The sequence below is a fragment of the Aulonocara sp. 'chitande type north' Nkhata Bay genome, linkage group LG12 (assembly GCF_057382095.1).
Source record: "Aulonocara sp. 'chitande type north' Nkhata Bay isolate Kocher_YH1m ecotype deep benthic linkage group LG12, A_spYH_male_GT1.1, whole genome shotgun sequence".
Taxonomy (NCBI): domain Eukaryota; kingdom Metazoa; phylum Chordata; class Actinopteri; order Cichliformes; family Cichlidae; genus Aulonocara; species Aulonocara sp. 'chitande type north' Nkhata Bay.
In genome coordinates this window covers 36,282,332-36,295,141 of record NC_141355.1, presented here as the reverse complement: position 1 = coordinate 36,295,141, position 12,810 = coordinate 36,282,332, and the positions used below count along the sequence as shown (strand labels likewise).

Genomic DNA, 12,810 nt, shown 5'->3' with positions numbered 1-12,810 from the left:
AGGACAGAGATGGCAGCAATTACCTGCTGTGACATATTTTTAGTCAATAAAGATGAAGTGAGTTTTACTGATGTTCGCCAGGTTTGTCTTAGCATGTAGAAATGTCATTAAATTTACTCGAGTGACTTTAAAAGAGTTTGAAATCAAAAAGGAAAATATATCCTTTATTTTTTTTTAAACACTTCACCAAATAACTTCATACTTGTATGAGAAGGAGGTCGGCTGTATAAGAATAACAGCAGTCTCTTATTTATTACTCTCCAAATTCAACACCAGCAGGACCCTGATGACAGCGGCCTGCACACCAGAGGCAAACACCCGTCTACTCACCAAAGACACTGGGTTAGATCTCACCGTGTACTCTACTCTGCAGCTGTCTTTCTTTCTTATTCTGCTTCCTGCTTCTAGGATATTGTGCAATTTTGTTTGATTGTTTTTTATAGTAATTTATTATTTTTGCAGATTTTAAAAAGCTCAAACAGAAAAAGTATAAAAGAAGAAAAAGACCTCCATGATGTAAAGATCCCTTTAAACCAGCTGCTGCTTCCTCCTTTGTCTTTTTAAGATTGTAGTTTTCTTACTGTGTTATTTGTTATGCTCCACGTTTAATGAATAAACATCCCAGTGCTGCTAAACCAGTTACTCCAGTGGAGATAGGTTAAACTAGTTCCCACTGTGGGAGTTTTCAAATTGACCAAAAAATCTGACCAAACAGATAAAGACTAACTATTTTTTTCTATATTTTACTTTGCAAAGTCATGATATCATTTAGGCAAATTATTAGGTTCAATATTAAAGATAGTTTGTTGGTTTATTTAGAAGGCTTTCTGCTGCAGATCATGAAGTGTACAAGTAGTCCCTGAAGGCATCACCTGACTGTAGGCCAATGACTGTAAAACTGTGCAGTCACTTGTAGAGATTGGGAGTGGCCGGTTTGCTTTTCAGGTAGCTTTGTTGTTTTTTGCAGGTAACCAGGAGGTGCAGCAGGTAAATTTTCTGGTTCAGAGAGAAATCTAGGTGAGCTTTTTCTCATTTATTTATGGTCTTTCATTGCAGCACATTAGACACTGTTCATTTAGAGTTGATTAGAGATGGTGACTTGTCTCCTGAACTCCTTATTAGTCTTACAGTTTATCTCCATTTCCAGTCTTTATCTTAACCAGTTTGCTCAGTGTCCTGCTGGAGCTGCTTCTCTGTAAACTGTGTGACTCCAGTAATAAGAAGTATCACAGGCTGAAGGGTTTATTTGCTTTCTGTTTAGCAGATATTCATATAGACAAGCCCAGATGTGACAACAGGGCAATGGTTTTCAATCATATGCTTTACTGAGGTATCGCAGCAAACATGAGAAAATAAGAACACCCCACAAAGACTCCAATATCCTGTATTTTCAGGGACTGATGGATTAATAGGTGAATTTTACAGAATAGTGCATAAGCTCATTGTACATAAAATGTTCACGTTTAAGCCAATGTTTAACGCTACAGCATATAAAGACAGTTAGTGAATGTGCTGTTGCTGTTTTGCAGACAAATTATCTGCAGACATCATGGGATCTTTATGGGTAAGACATGTCCTGTGTTTTTTTATCATCATTATTATTATTTCAGTAAGGGTTTGACTTATTTAACGTGCTCTGCAGGATGACTTGGAAAGCCTCGTGGATGCTCCTTCCTCTTTCTCAGCAAAAGTAGGTCAAACTAAGCCTTTACCCTCGCGTCAGGTGTCACCGAAGGGCTTATGATTACAGAAATTACATAAAAGAGCAAAATAAATGCTGACAGGTGAATGTATCTGTGCTCTTCAGAGTGGAGAGCGAGGAACCATCAAGCCCAAAGCAAACTTTAATGCAGAGCAGGATGCTGCAGCTCTGAAAAAGGCCCTTGAAGGACTTGGTACGAATGCACACAGTCATGTTTCCGTCATTTGAAAGTACTATCAATACATTTTTGATAAAGTAAACTTTACAAATTGAGGTGATTATTAGATTAAACCTGAAGGTTGCTAGCACAGTTAACACGCTGCGTTCCTTGTTCCTTTTATTGTGTTTATCAGTCTGACTCTTTGCTTTTCATTTGTCTCAGGCACGAATGAGAAGATTGTGATTGAGATTCTGACCACCAGAAGCAGCGCTCAGAGACAGCTCATCTGTAAAGCTTATGAAAAGGCCACCAGCAGAGTACGAAAACAAATCTGTTTCCTTTATTAAGACTGCACCTGCATCTTATTCTGAAGGAACAGGCTAAGAAATAGTTCATCGATGTCAATGTTCATTAAAAAAATAAATGATAATGAAAAGAGTTGTAGAACAGCGGGGGTTAAAGAAATTGGACCTCACTGTTTTTGGAAATGCAAACATCAGGCAGCTTCTGCATTCTTATAATAACATGAATGCTGTCTGCCTGATGGCATGTGTACCTCTGTGTTGAACACAAATAGTTCCTTTTTCATGACAGGTGAATGTCATGCTTTATGTGTTTAGCCAGATAAGTCTCTGTTTAGCTTACAGGGTGGAGATCTGTGGGTATTTACATGGGTGTGGTTTAATGCTGCAGGATCATGTGTGCTAGTGTCTGAAAACTCACTGGGCTGTGTTTAACTCACAGACATTAGTGAAGGACCTGAAAGGGGACACCAGCGGGAACTTTGAGGACCTGCTCGTGGCGCTCGTCACTCCTCCTGCTGAGTACGACTGCCATGAAGTAATGCGGGCCATGAAGGTGACATTTCTCAATGAATTCTGCCTTGAAGTTGTTTTCTAGCTGACCAGAGTGCAGCCATCAAGCACATTTTGATGGGCTCAAAAATAACTGGACAAACTAACATCATTTTTAAATTAAGAATTATTTTTAATACTTGGATTAAAATCCTTTGCAATAAATGCCTACCTGGAGTCTAGAATCCTTGCACATCCATAAACTGCATTCCTCTGCTCTACTGAGTTGGCATCAGGTGACTGACTTGGCCATTGAAGAGTATCTCGTTTCTCTCGGGTTGCTTTTGCCTTTCGCTCCGGGTCATTATCCATTTGCACTGTGAAGCTCAGTGGGATCAGTTTTGCAGCGTTTGTTTGAATCTGAGCAGAGAGTGCAACCCTGTAGACATCAGACATTAATAAACACCACTGACCCGTTCAAAGGTGCAACATTTTCACCAACATGGTTCAGAGATGATATGGTACGCTCTGACCACGAGCTGTTTCACTCCTCCATGCTTTTCTTTTCAGTTTATCTCGGTTTCATTATCTAAATACAGTTATGTCCATACATATTTGCTCTTTTTTTTTTTACCTGTTTACTGAAAGATCTTTCAATTATAGTTCTATAATGGACATGGACATAATGTGTAGACCCTCAGCTTTTGTTTAGGGATCTGGATGTCCACAGAAGACACCAGTGGTGGATGATCGCAGAATCATTTCAATGGTGAAGAGAAACCCCTTTACAACATTGAGGCAAGTGAACAGCACTCTCTAGGAGGTCAGCGTATTGATATCCAGTGTACCATAAAGAGAAGACAGCATGAAAGTAAATACAGAGTGTTCGCTGCAAGGTGCAAGCCACTCATAACCCTGAAGAATAGAAAGGCTAGACTGGAGTAATAAACATCTAAAATAGCCAGCAGAGATCTGGAAAAACATTCTTTGGAAAGATGAAACCAAGATCAACCTCTACCAGAGTGATGGCATGGAACCGCTCATGATCCAAAGCACGAGCTGGTTTGGTTTGGGCGTGCACAGCTCCCAGTGGCACTGAGACACCAGTGTTTATCGATGATGTGACACAGGACAAAAGCAGCCTCAGAAGAAGAACTCTGAGGTGTTCAGAAACTTGCTGTCTGTTCAAATCCAACTAAATGCAGTGAAACTGACTGGGCGGCGTTTCATAATACAGATGAACAATGGCCCAAAACATACAGCCAGAGCAACCCAGGAGTTTATTGACGCAAAGAAGTCTTAACTTCTTAACCCAACTGAGCATTTCACTTGTTAAAGACTAAACTTCAGGCAAAGAGGCCCACAAACAAATAGCAACTGAAAGTTGCTGCAGTAAAGGCCTGTTGGGCATTAAAAAGGAGGAAATGTGTGTTCAAGACTTCAGGCTGTCATTGCGATTGATATAAAACCTCTTGATCGTAGACTCTGACAATAATCCACCTGCCTCCTTGAGTTTCTGTGACGTGTTTTTTGTGTCAGATGTTGCAAAGTTGCTGTTTTGCGGCTTTATTTTGGTTTCCTTCACTTGCATCCACATCCCTTTGTGCTTTATATTGAGAGTTTCAGTGAAAAGTACTTGTTACTTCTTGTTACTTCTTTAAAAACCTTTGGACTTATCGGTACTGAAATTCATTGATTGCTTTCTTGATTGACTGATATGTAGGACTAAAGAGTAAAGAATACACTGTAGCTGAGTAATACTGCGTGTTGTTGCAGGGAGCTGGAACCAAAGACAAAGTCTTGATTGAAATCTTTGCCTCCAGATCTAACCAACAAATTAAAGATCTCAGTGACGTCTATTTCAAAGGTAAAAGTTAGGTTTGATACTTTTTTTTTTTGGCAATTATTTTAAAACTAATATGTTTTTAGTCACAAGAACAAAATATACCTTACCCATGCTGGACAGCAGCAAAATAATCTACCACAGACATTAGTCTGCTTTGTGATAGTTTTTCTAACATCAGCATCGTCTATCGTATCTTCCCTCCCCAGAAACCAAAAAGCAGTTGACAGCTGCCCTGGAGAGTGAAGTTTCGGGAGACTATTCCAAAGCGCTGCTCCTCCTGGCTCTGGTTTGTTACACGACAAGCAAACGCAATTCAAGAGTTTTATGTATTAAGACGTTTTTTTTTTTTTTAAATCATCTGGTCTTTTTAAAATTCATTAGCTAAAGCTCAGATGAACAGCAACATATTCCACAATGTCATTATTTATGTGACAAACTTGAACAATACTGAACTGTGAAACGCTAAGTAGACCACATGATTCAGTGGCTTTAGCACCAATAACCTGAAGTAATTTCAATTGCATTGGTGTCTAGACTTGACTGGGCCATTACAGCAGCTTGATTCTTTTCTGCAAAACAGAAACTGCAAAACAAGCTCAAATCATCAGAAATCCACCACCATGCTTAACAGTTGGTATGAGGTGTTTGTGCTCACATGATGCATTTGGATTTGTCCTGATGTGGTGCTGTGCAATATGGACAAGCATCTGCACTTTGGTCTTGTCCGTCAAAAGGACATCGTTCCAGAAATCTTGTGTTTTGTTCAGGTGGTGTTCAGCAAGCCTAAGCCGTGTCGTGATGTAGTCCTGTAGAGTCTGAGACGTAGTTCTTCAGTCTCTGTGAGCATCACAGTCAGACCTCAGGGTGAAATCGCTGAATCATCCAGCCCTGGGAAGAATGTGGCTCGCACTGGCTGATGACAAATTAATCAAGCGATTTTTATTAGCACTACCTGGCTTCTAATTTCCTCTTAGCTCCTATGGGAACAGGTTTTCACAGGACGGCATATCCTCCATCCAAATCCTCTATGCAAATATTTGTACATTTTCTATGAAGCCATAAAGACCTTGAAAATATTGCTCCCACAGCCGCTTTGTCTCCTTTAGTCAAATCATCTGTAAAACATCTGCCATCTTGTTTGCAAGCATCAGTCTTTGGAAAGCGTCCAGACTTCATTTCTACATTTTTGTTTCACAAACGGGATTTACTCGCCCCGTACGATTCTCCTCCTCGTTTCATACGCGATGAGTAATCACCACGATGTCATCCACATTGTACGGCACGCTTGGAGCACTTTTGGACAGAAATGAAATCTTTGCTCGTGCACCGTCATTCATTTTGCAAACTTGCTGCTCCGGTTCTGCAGTTTCTTCTTGTAATCAGTTCTCTTTTCTTGGAACTCAGCAGCTTGGGTGGAACGTTGCTCCATTTTTCTGTTAAGTTTCCACATTCTTCATTCGTGGATATCACATCTATCTGAAACAGCTAAAGTAGCAAAATATGTAAACAAAATATGTGAGCCATGAAATAAAAGTAACAGAAGATTTAAAAGAAACAAGTCCCCTGAACCTAAAAGTCATCACTCAGACAGACGAACGATGAAATGGTTCAAACTGATTTTGCTTTTGTTCTCGTTTTCAGGGTAAGCGGGATGAGAGCACCACGGTGGATGTTAATAAGGCAAGAGAAGACGCCAAGGTGGGGTATTCTTCATGTGTGTCATACGTGCTGTTCTCTTTATGTCATGTATGTATTTAAAGCTTTGTTTGTATTTCTGCTCAGACTCTTTACAATGCCGGGGAGAAGAAGTGGGGCACCGACGAATCTAAATTCATTGAAATCCTTTGCAAAAAAAGCATTCCTCACCTGAGACAAAGTATGTCACATCGTGTGTTTTATAAAGGCTTTTTTCCCCCAATAAGAAACAATAATAAAGCGATTTGGTTCTTTTTATGCAGCTGTGATTGAATACAAGAACATCAGTGGAAAGACCCTGCAGCAAAGCATTGAAGGGGAGATGTCAGGAGACCTGGAGAACCTGCTCGTGGCTGTTGGTAAGCTGATCTGCAGGGTCGGGGTTAGTGGTTAGTTAAAAATATGTGGACAAACTCATGTAGAAACTCAATATGGTGGTGTCCAAATACACACAGTGGAAAAATGTTGCAGCAGCTTTAAATCTTAACGATTCTCCTTTTATTCATCTGGTAGCTCTCAGTTACGTCAGTACTTTAACATTTTCTGTTTATTTTTGGGTTATGAGTTTAATTTGGATTTACTTTTATACGTTTTCCCCCTCAGTACACTTTGTAGTTCTCTCTTTGACATTCTTTCTAGTTTATTCAGCATCATTACGGTGCCTTAAAATGTGAGCAAGGTCAGCTGTGGGAGGTTTTTTCAGCATAATTTGTAAAATGTTTAAAACTCTTGATTTAGATTTTTTTTATTCTGTTCAAACCTTTTAATTCCTTTTCCAGTGAAATGTGTGAAGAGCGTACCAGGTTACTTTGCAGAACTCCTGCATGAGAGCATGAAGGTGATTACACTGTTTTTAATTTAAGTTACAACACAAGTTTTGTCCTGCAGTCACTATTGTTTCACACTAATTCCATCTGGTGCATTTACCAATTTATCAAGTATCATATAAAAAGTATGCACATGTGACTAATAGACTATCAGACATGTGTTTTATTACCAAACAGTATTATTCGGCATTTAAAGTGGATCTGTTCTGCTTATTTTATTATCTGGGTAACATTGCATAAGTTAAAAATAATCCTTTCATACCTTACACCCTCGTGGAGCGGCTGCGCTTTGGTGTCAGTTTGGCCTCTCGTGTCTCTGTTTGTGCTGGCAGGGTTCAGAGCACATATGTGGTTGTACAGGAGCTCAGAGATTCCCTGATCCTTAAACAGCTTTCCAGAGACTTTGTGGAAAAACCGTTTTGAGTCCTTCTCATGTTGTACAAGCGCTCATGCAGAGTTTTTCATTTCGAGTTTCCAGTATAAGGTGTGATGGGGTTGTGGTAACTTGATAGTTGGTGCACAACACAACCAGCATGTTGACCTTAAACCACTCACCCAGCCACTCAGTTCATCCTTTGATCATCTTTTTTAGCTCCTTGCCTTTTATGGCCACCCACCCTTTAAACAGGCCTGTTAATCTCCTTTTAGTTTGTGGAAAAAACACACAGTATGATCTCAAATGGGCCGGACCAGTAAAACACAATAAAAAGAATAAAAATAAAATACACAAACTAATGTTACAGAGAGAACGTAATTAGTTTTGGATTCATTTACCACCTTGTGCTTAAATATATTTTGTAAGTTAACTGAATGAATCTCGTATTCAGGGTGCAGGAACTGATGAGTCCACTCTGAACCGGATCATGGTGAGCCGGTCTGAGATCGACCTGCTGGACATCAGAGCCGAGTTCAAGAAACTCTACGAACACTCGCTGCTCTCTGCCATTCAGGTGAGAAATGAGATTTTTAACTTTTAGTGCCACTTTTTCAGTTTTTTACTCTGAATTCTATTGATTCAATAAATGAAGTCTGAATAAAGCCACCTGATGCTACCATAGCCACGCTGAACTGGGTTCACTCCAGTACAGCTCATCTCAGGGATCCACAGTTTGCAGCAACATAAATTGATAATAAATTCGAGCACGATCAGAGGCCTTCTATGCACTCTGAAGCTAAACTTGATTGAGCTTGATCCGTCTCATACTGGCCTCTGTTAATTCACTCTTTGAGGTTTAACACGTCATCAGACTTTGAAGTTTAATTTCACTGACGTACAGTAACGGCAGCTCGGGTCTCTTTGGAGAATCACTCTGATATCTGCAAACCAAAATATGTTTGAATAATTAAATGAGTCTGGAGGCCCTCAGAGACACACAAAGAGAGTACTGACACAAAATGACTCATCTGCTGGATCACTGGAGAAATCAGAAAGTGTTGCAACAGTTCTTCACGTCAGATTCCAAAAGTCCGAGAAAGAGCGACATCTTAATTCATTGGAGATTAAAAGAGACGCCACCTACAAGTTGTATCATCAGAGCCAAATATAAAGACAGCTGATGTTTCTATGCCAGTAAATTATGCAGTTAAGTTTTCATGAAGCCGCTTGTGTTTTATTTGATGCAAGCCATGCGCGCATCATGAATATCTTTCTCTGATTTTCTGGTTGGAGTCACATAAAAAGCAGGAGATGCTCCGGAGCACAAGGACTGAACAGGCAGCCGACTGTGGCTCACATCTGTCTGTGTTATCCAGGTCATGGAGGTCTTAAAAGCCTGAAAAAGAAAGCAGCTGGACTGCTTCGCCACAAAAGGTGGTATTTAACCCCTCATGTAGATTTTCCTCTTCCGAGGTTCTCGTCGACCTATTGATATTGATCATGTGCATCATCGCGTGAGCCAAGGTGTGAAAAAGGTCGCGGGTCAATACTATCACTGGGGTTAAGGCCTGATTGAGATTTCTGCAGGAAATCTTAGTAAAGCCTGGTGCTGAGCAGGCCACACATTATTTGTTGGCTCCATCAACCCCAAATATGGTTACGTTTCTCACATCAGCTTGTGTGGAAGCTTTCAGCTTTCCCACTCAAATATAATTCAGGCATATGGGCGAAACCATGGTGATGTCTTACCCCGCCCTGTCATGTGACCTATTGAGGTCACCTGAGGCACGGTGTGAGTGTGTAGTGTCTGCAAAGGGATCTTAAGATTACATCATCCTGTTGACGTGGCTCATCTATATTTATCTTACATCTGTGCTTTTATGGACTGGCTGTTGTGTTTCTCCTGTGTAGTTTCGCCTAAGGTGACCTCAAAAGGTCACATGATGTGGTGGAGCAAGGTCTTACAGTGGTTTGACCCTTAACCCCCAGCAAAGATAATGACCCAGGTCTTTTTTCACAGCTTGGCTCATGTGATGATCAATATTAGGTAAATGACCGCCTCTCTCGGGGATTAAATACCTGGGACACGCTGCTGTTTGTGTTTAGAACTGACGAAGCTTCGTGGGTAAGAAGTGAAACATCTTCACAAACTTAAAGCAGTCCAGTTGCCTCCTTTGCAAGCTTCACTACTGCTCATATAATTTTACTGCTTCATGAAACAAATAAAGCATGAGAGGCATGTTTTATTTTATGTTTTTTGCTTTATATGTTTTATTTTATTTTATATGTTTTATTTTTATATGTTTTGTTTTTGTTTTATATGTTTTATTTTTATCCTCTGTTTTGAGATGCAAGCGCATCTCAAAACAGAGAGATGCAGGGAGTGAGTCCACACATGTAGTGATGCTTTCTCAGATGTATATTAAATCTGTTACTGGATTTCAAAGAACTTGTATGTATAAAATATATATACATACAATATAATATATATAATGTATAAAAATGAGTACATAAGATTAGACTGTTTGGCCAAAACGCAAGACATGGCATGAGGAAAAACAGGTTGTAACCAGGTAAAATCCTTGGCCGGTCATTTCTCTATCATGTTAAAAAAAAAATACAGCAGAAGACGATTTGGCCTGTAAGGAGTTCCTGGAGGAGTTGAGGCTTCTTCTGACACACCAAGTGTTACTTGGCCCAGATACTTAAAAAACAGACCAGTTTTACAGTTTCCTGAGAAAGCATCAGAGCCTTTGATCTTTTTCACACTTTGCGCTGTGACTGTAATATTACTGGATACATTTGCTGTCAATTCTGGTCAGAATTAAATAGTGACGATATGTTTTTAACTTTTTTAACTACTTAACAACTCCCAGCTTGACCTGGATTTTGGCAGTTGATCAACTTCTTCCTGTCAGATCCCCCCAAACTTTATATGCTATCTTTGAGATACTCTACAGAGTTTCTGTAGAACACCTAAGGACAGTCAGATTTGAGTTCATCTTCTCCTGGAGCTGGAGAGGCACCAGGAAGTGCCTCAAGTTGCTGCAGTTCATCATTTCCTAATATTTCCCTGTTCCTCCTGCTAAGAAGTCGTCCTATATCATGATGATTCCACCACCATGCTTCACTGCAGAAAAGTGTTATAATTTTTTTAATGCAGTGTTTTCTCTGACACCGCTGTCCCCCTGAAAACACAGAGAGCTTGAGACAGGCCAGTCAGGGTCATTATTGCCCCCTTATATGAAATTATATAACAAATGGATCTATTAATGCAAAATCTCTAAGGCCGAAATGTGTGCGAGAGTTGATTTGAAAGTCTTCTGAAACTGTTTTTATTCATCATGTGGTTACATTGGACACTTTTCTGATGCCCTGGCACATGTTAAGAAGTTAAAGGTGGTCTGTTTTGCCTGCTTCACCAACATATTTTACTTTTTTTGGACTGTACTAGAGTAGTTTGCCATGATTCAGAGATTAAAATAATCCAGTATAATATCTTGTCCTGGGCCCCTCAGTTCACCCTCTGCCTGAAGCTGTTTTAGCTCCTCTGTCTTTAAGACGATCGTTCCTTTAAGCTTATTTATTCTGATTTGAAGGTTTGAACAACAGGTGGGTGGAGTTTCTGTTCTTGCAATCAAAGTTTTGGCTCACAGGCATTGCTGCACATTCACTGATCTCGCTGACACAAAAAACAGAACAAAAGTGTGGTACAAAAAAAAACTGCAGTGGTCCAGACCGAACGTGGGATGTGCTTTTGGATGCTTGACTCTTTGCTTGTGTTGATGTGTCCTCCAGTCAGATCTGTCGGGCGACCAGTGTGAGTGTGTGAAGGCCATCTGTGGAGGAGACGATTAACAGAGCGTCCACCTGAAGACGAGAAGAAACCCGCTTTCTCCTTCACGCTTGTGTCATTCACGCCTGCCTCTCTTTTCTGTTTATCTGTGTAACCCTGTTTCTTAAATTTGCACACGGAGAAGGATGTAATAAAAATAAAGATTTAGTGGTGCAGTTTCTCTGTCTTATTGATAAACTGGCCACATGTAGAATATTTAATCCAATTTGCAGATATTTCCATTGCAGCAGTTTTTAGCATACATTAAAATGTGCATCCTTTCTGAAATCTTTGAAATTAATCAAATATAAATGGCTCCTCTGTGCTGTAACTCTTAAACTATAACTGAATGAATAATAAAGCAGTTAATTAAGGGAACGTAATAAATATCAGCTCATAACGGGTTTGGAATTGTTTTCTTGGCGTCTTTGAGATCTGAATATTTACTCACAAATAAAATCACTGTGGAAAATGAGTACTTTATAGTACTCAATGAATACTTTAAAGCAAAAAGTGTCAACTTTAAAAAAAAAAAAAATGTTATATTTCTACATAAGTAGCTTAATAGTGCACAAGTTCTACAATCAAAATGCTTTTAAAGTACCTAAAGTCACTCATTTCTTAGAGTGGCACTGCTAAGATGACAGACAATAGGATGGGCATGTATGTAAATTACAATTCTTGTGATTATGCAAGAGGAAAAGCAGATGTAGTATTATATTGTTTTAGTGTGGGTCAAAAGGAAGTAACATATTTATCATTATCTTGCACAGCAAAGAATTTTCTGTCCCTTTGAACAATTTCATCTTGCTAAAAGGGGCAACAAAAGTCAGGAAACACAAAAGCTCCAGTATCTGATCATTTTACTGGATAGAAAATAGAGAATGCGTTAATGAGCATAGCAGTGATCGGGAATTGCTTTCAAAGTGCAAATTTGTAAGAATCAGGTGGTGGACCTGTTTCTGCAGCAAACCGAATATACTCATCATCATTCTACAGGGGAGGTATTGATGTATTTACTATTCCAGCATGTCATGTACAGGGTAAAGGAGAAACATCTCAGTGAATTTATTAAGGAAGAGCAAGTGGGCAGGGAAAAATAACAAATAAAAAAAATCAATCTTCCAGATTTGCAGCGGCCTTCAGTTTAATGATGCAGGATGACCTTGTGGTGAGAGAGAAAATAAAGCTTGTCGTAGTGAACTCAGGCTGCGGTTACAAAACAGAACTGTGAAATTTAGCTGTAACAAATGCAAAGAGGTTCATGCCTACATATCATTTCTATGCTTCATGAATGAAACCTCCACGAACAAAAACTGTTTAAAGTAGGATTAAAACACAGCTGCGATTCCTTTGGATCAAAGTAAGACTTCTTTAGGGGTCCCCAAAAATTCTTATATACAAAAAGATTGGCTGTATTGAGTTGAATCGCTGTCTATGGAATTCTCAGTTTAAACATCTGGAAAGTTCCCATCAGTACTGACAGGCTTATAGAGTTTTTACAGCAACATATGCTGCCGTCCCGGCAGTGTGTTTTTCAGGACAGGCCTTGCATGTTTCAGAAAGTCAGTGCTA

General features: G+C 39.6%; 1 protein-coding gene across 1 annotated transcript; it reads left to right on the top strand.

The window, feature by feature from the left end:
* Positions 1-909: 909 nt before the first annotated feature.
* On the top strand, positions 910-11,646 carry anxa3a (annexin A3a). The gene is made up of 14 exons (XM_086315445.1): positions 910-1,017; positions 1,530-1,564; positions 1,643-1,690; positions 1,808-1,895; positions 2,085-2,179; positions 2,607-2,720; positions 4,433-4,523; positions 4,709-4,788; positions 6,144-6,200; positions 6,285-6,378; positions 6,461-6,556; positions 6,977-7,035; positions 7,852-7,974; positions 11,199-11,646. The coding sequence occupies exons 2-14, from the start codon at positions 1,550-1,552 to the stop codon at positions 11,256-11,258; spliced, it is 1,020 nt and encodes a 339-aa protein (XP_086171571.1). The 5' UTR covers positions 910-1,017; positions 1,530-1,549; the 3' UTR covers positions 11,259-11,646.
* The last annotated feature ends 1,164 nt before the right edge of the window (positions 11,647-12,810 follow it).